General features: G+C 31.5%; 1 protein-coding gene across 1 annotated transcript; it reads left to right on the top strand.

The window, feature by feature from the left end:
• Positions 1-3,917: 3,917 nt before the first annotated feature.
• On the top strand, positions 3,918-4,563 carry LOC123008989 (glycine-rich cell wall structural protein-like). Its single transcript, XM_044405069.1, has 2 exons — positions 3,918-3,968; positions 4,022-4,563. Exons 1-2 carry the CDS (start codon positions 3,927-3,929, stop codon positions 4,328-4,330), a joined length of 351 nt encoding a protein of 116 aa, XP_044261004.1. The 5' UTR covers positions 3,918-3,926; the 3' UTR covers positions 4,331-4,563.
• The last annotated feature ends 711 nt before the right edge of the window (positions 4,564-5,274 follow it).

The following is a 5,274-nucleotide window of genomic DNA, read 5'->3' as shown; positions in this document are numbered from 1 at the left end:
ATTTTAACATTATTTGGAGGAAAATTGTGTGAATGAAAATGCCCTCGGCTGCCCTCGGTCGCCTCTGGCATCACCTACATTAAATAGTTTTTGACTTTGTTATATTTTTCGACCTCGTCCGCCAGCAGCATTCTCTCAAATAATTTATGGATTAATTGTTGTTCCGCAATTATCGACTTTCTCTCGATTCTCGGCGTTATGAGGTCTATTGTAAAGTTCAAGGCGTTTTATTGAGTTATTAGCGCCGTAAATCCGCCACAACAAACGATTTTATGTACTACTCAACAATGTTGTAAAGTACATTGTTAACGCGGCCCGGATTAAGGGGGCACACCCCTCGGATCGACCCGGAGGAATGCCATTTTTATGATTCGATTATATTTACGATAGTGGAAAAAAAACACAGCCACAGCGCGTCGAGCACACACAGCTGGCTGACTTCTTATTAACTTTATGATTTTTTATTATTTCGAGTCGCTAACGAGCCAAGAATATGTTGATGATTACTGATTTTTATTATTGGTTGCAACCAAAGTTCGGCTTCCGCTTGGACGAATCACAATTCACTTTTTTATAATACAATAGGACAATGGAGCTATTGTCTATTTCAGGAGGTTTAGAGCACGTGGTCTAAGTAGAGATTTTAATTATTGTTAAACTGGTTGGGATGGTTTTGCTCGCGTGGGGTGGGAGGAAAAGTGGTCCATTTATTTTTACCATTTTTATAAAACCATTTATTTTTAATTAAAAACCCGAAATCGATTGGAGTTTCAGTTGACTAGAGAAACGTTTTCAATTTTTTTGCTTTTTGTAATAAAAAAAAATTATTTGAAAACTGTCGGTTTTAAGCCGGAACGGTTTGCATAGTCGGATTTCCCGGGTAAATTTACCCGAGTCATTAATAATTAAAGTTGAATTTTTACGATTTACTGAAGCTCTCAACTTCAAAAACTCAAGAAGTTGTCGTTTTTTTTTGGATTGTCGAGATTTTGGTCGGTAGCCTTTTTTGTTTGGTACCGTTAGAAAGCAAATTTAATTTTCTATCATATGATAAAAAGATCATTGTCCTACGATAAATACTTTTTGGGGAAATTGCGATAAAGTTAAAAATATCAATAATATTAATTCAACTATAATTTTTAAACTATTTCGAATTTTGCAGTTTTGCGATTTTTGGTATATTTTGACGAAATCTTGCGAAATACGTAAGTTTCTCGCTTAAAAATGATCTAAATCGAGCAAAACTGACTCAACGAACATAAATTTTAAATTTAGTTGCTAATTTGTCGGTTTGCTTGAATCTGATTTCTTGAAAAAAGTTTGATTTTGACTGAAAAATGTGCTAAAACGATTGAAAAATGCAAAAATTATGTCGTTTTCGTCATAATTCAGTAATATTTTTCAACTTCAACTAAAATCTTATGACAAATTAGTCTTATTATATTAAAAAAAAATCAACTTAACTTACAACTTAATTTAGCGATTTTTTTGGAACGTTTTAGTAAAAAAATGAGTTTTGGATTAAAAATGAAAAAGTAACATCATGTTTTACTCAATTCGGTAATTTTTCAGATTATCAAAGCAAAATTCAAGACAAAGTGAATTTTGCCCTGAACAACTTATTGTTTAGATCCCTGAAAAAAATAAAAACATAATTTTTAATGAAATTTTATGGTTTTTGGTCCGCTTTCGTAAAATTTCGTGAAAAATTACAGTTTTCTGTTAAAAAGCATGTTTAAATACAAAAAAAAATTAAAAATAGTTTCAATTTCGATCTAATTTCAACGTTTTTCTTCAAAATTTTGTAAAAAAATGCGTTTATTCTATCTCACAAAAAAGCTAAATCAAGCAAAACAGTTTTCAATAAGGTCTTTTTTTGGTCTGTTTCGACAAAATCAACTGTATCAACGTGTATGTAGCTATTGTCTATTTCAAGAAGTTTAGAGCACGCGGAGTTCTCCATTTATTCTTACCACTTTTTAAAATAAACTCCCCCGAATCTGTTTGTAGTAATTTATGGAATAGTGAAAACCTGAAGTCGATTGGAGTTTCAGTTTCGTCTATAGAAACATTTTCAGTTTATTTATTATAATAAAAAAAATATAATCTAAAAACTAGCGGCCGAAACGGTTTGCATAGTCGGATTCCCCTAATAATTTTACCCGAGTCATTTTTACTGAAACTCTTAATTTCAAAAACTCAAGAGGTTGCCGTTTTTTGTCGAGATTTTGGTCGCTAGCCTTTTTTGTCTAGTACCGTTGGAAAGTAAATTTATTTTTTTTCCCATATGAAAAAAAAAATCACTATCCTACGATAAATACTTTTTGAGGAAATTGCTGATAAAGTCAAAAATATCAACTTCCTTCCTTCAAATCAACTTCCTAGAACATTTTCCGCAGATGTGGTACAAAATATACCTAATACTTTTGGCGGAATTAACAAAATAAAAACAAGTAAAAAATTTTTAATTAGAGAAACGTAATAAGAAAAAACTTACCATTTGTTTATATTACATTAATCTTACTTTTATTCACTTGTACACATTTCAATTTTTAGTATTTGCCACACTTTTGTTTATATTTTATTTAACTATGTTGTGTATTATTCTATTACACTTATATTGATTCGTGTTTTAAAGGTCGCGTTCTTATGCGCCCGCCATCTCTTAACATTTGTTAGAATTATATTTGAATTAGAGAAAAATTCATTTTTGACAAAATTTTGGTCGATTTTCTATACCGGGGACGGTAATGCAAATAACTCCGAACCAATATTAATAACTTTTTGGTGTTTATTATCGTTGGAAATCAAATTAAATTTTTCTATTGCGGTGTTAGAATAAGTCTATTCCAGCACCCAAATGACGTCATTTGAGTGCTGGAATAGGTCATTGGCGTTAACTTAAGTTTAGTGACGGACTTTCTTCACAATTCATTTTTAATGTGAAAATAAAAATTATTTTTATTTTTTACAGCCGCCTAAAATTATTCCACATAAATGTCGCCAACCGTCGCAAAATTCTCTAGAAAAAAGAATTAAAATTTTCGTTTTTTAATTTAGAAAATAATATAAAGCGGCAAAATAGAAAAAATAGTATAAAGCACTTGTTGCAGAAACACTCATTTGTTCCTCAACTCGCCGCTAAGCGGCTCGTTTTGTAATTTAGAATTTGTGCTTGAATAGATAGATACCTTCTGCAACTTGTACTTTAATATAGTATTCTATTTTATGGAAAAATATCATTAGTCTACAATAAGTAGTTATTAAAAAATCTTTGGTGTTAGACTTCTTGGGATAACTCTAATTGAAATCGGCGTTTAAAAAGTAAAAATTATAAAGCTTTAAATGCGTTTTTCTCGAAAACTATAAGAATTAGAGCAAAAAGCAAAGAAACGTCAGTATTTGCTTTAAATTATCTATTTATTTAAAGGTACCAATTTTTCGTAAAAAAACATTTTTTTTATTTTTTGGTAACAAGTGGATATAGTGCCTATACTTATAACCCTATTCTTAGCTTTATTAATCAATATCTCAAAAACTACGCATCGTAGAGTATTTTAACCTGTTGCATTGTGTTTAGTCCTTGAAATTACTTCTAGAAAACCATATTTAAAAAACATTGTCAAAAACTAATTGTCGTAGAGCATTTTAACGTGTTAATTTTTTTACCAAATAATTGCCCGAACGTGCTTTTTTGTCAATCTCTAACAACAAATAATTGGCTTTTAAGTACCCTTAATTAGTTAAATCACAGCTGTGCTACTTATCTCGGATAAAATCAACAACTTTTACATGAAACCTAACTCTAGTAATTGCATATAAGTGCATTTTACAATTTCCGGTTACCTTATTTACTGATATTAAAAATATAATAGCGCTGCTTCCATTGTATAAAAACCCCACAAACCACACAGAAATCATTCAAAATGAACAAGCTCCTGTTTGTGTTTTTGGTAGTCTTGATTGCTGTATTTTAACATAGTAGAATTTTCTGAAAAGTGTTATCATTTATTGTTTTTAGGTGACTTTAGAAGTTTCAGCTCAAGGAGGGGGTGGCGGTGGAGGTGAAGCCGGAATGGGTGGCGGATTTGGGGGGAGTATTGGTTTTTCAGCAGGAGCTGGGGCTGGAGCTGGGGGTGGTGCTGGGGCCGGGGCTGGTTTCGTGAACCACCCAAAATTCAAACGAAGTCCATGCGAAACCGCAGAAGCTGAAACTCAAGTTGAGGAAAAAGCCAAACAAGAAGAAGCCAAACAAGAAAAGGCCAAAATCAAGAAACGAAGTGCGGAAGGTGAGCAGCAAAACGGGGATGATAAAGTAGGCGAACAATAGTTAAAACGGGATGTAAGGGTGAAATAGAATAAAAAATTTCATGCAAATTTTTGTTGGACTATTGACTGATTTTTCTCTTTTCCTTTACCTTAATTTTTTTATTACAATTTTTAAAGTCTCGATTTTGCTTTGCCTTTTATTATTAGGTAAATACACGCTAATTCCAAATTTCAGCAAGAAAACATTTTTTCAAAAAAAATTATATTTTGCCTTTGTTTTTCATTTATTTTATATCGAAGTAGTCTTTAGGAGAGAAGTTATATGTATTATTTTATACATTGTTTTATATGCTGGTCAGTATAAAAATAAGAACTGGACCTTTTAATAAAAAATTGCTTTTTTTTGGCTTTGTTTGTAAGTGAAAAATTACCAAAAAATTATGAAATGTACCTTATCTATGCCCAAATAAATGTGAAAAATTTCGAAGATTTTATTTCATTAAAACCCGGTATATATTATTTTTTATTTTTTCTTGTGACGCTGCTTTTCTCTTCTTTATTTTGTTAGTTCTGTTCCTAATCTTCACATATTTTTGTTACTTATAGTGAGATACAGTAGTTCCAAAAATTGTTTTATTAACATACACGTCGATTCAGCTGTGACGATGAACTCCATTTATGAATGCAACATTGTTTTTTTTTTGTTAAATTTTTAAAACAAAAAAGGTGATCAAAGTAGCTTCTAGAGGGGGATTGTATTATTTTTGCCATTTGAGACTTCATTGTGAATTGAACTTCACACCTGGTGAAGTGATCATGATTTGTTGCCTCAGAAACCAGGACCACCTGCACCAGAAAGGTAGCAAATCTCTTATGTACTTATCGTCGGAAAGCAGGTAGTAGTGAGACGTAACCTGCGCCAGGTGAAGATAAAAAAATATATTGGATCATCCTATCTGACTCATCCTGTGTATCTATTACGCATATTCTGTTCTTAATTCATAC

Source organism: Tribolium madens, unplaced genomic scaffold (genome assembly GCF_015345945.1).
Source record: "Tribolium madens isolate multiple individuals breed KSU strain unplaced genomic scaffold, Tmad_KSU_1.1 Scaffold_71;HRSCAF=194;Tcas5.2_LG6, whole genome shotgun sequence".
In the NCBI taxonomy this organism is placed as follows: domain Eukaryota; kingdom Metazoa; phylum Arthropoda; class Insecta; order Coleoptera; family Tenebrionidae; genus Tribolium; species Tribolium madens.
This window is presented reverse-complemented; position numbering and strand designations above follow the sequence as displayed.

Coding starts and splice junctions, on each gene's coding strand:
- LOC123008989 (XM_044405069.1), top strand. CDS start 3,927: ATGAACAAGCTCCTGTTTGTGTTTTTGGTAGTCTTGATTGCT. Junction 3,969..4,021: donor TTTTGGTAGTCTTGATTGCT/GTATTTTAACAT, acceptor TATTGTTTTTAG/GTGACTTTAGAAGTTTCAGC.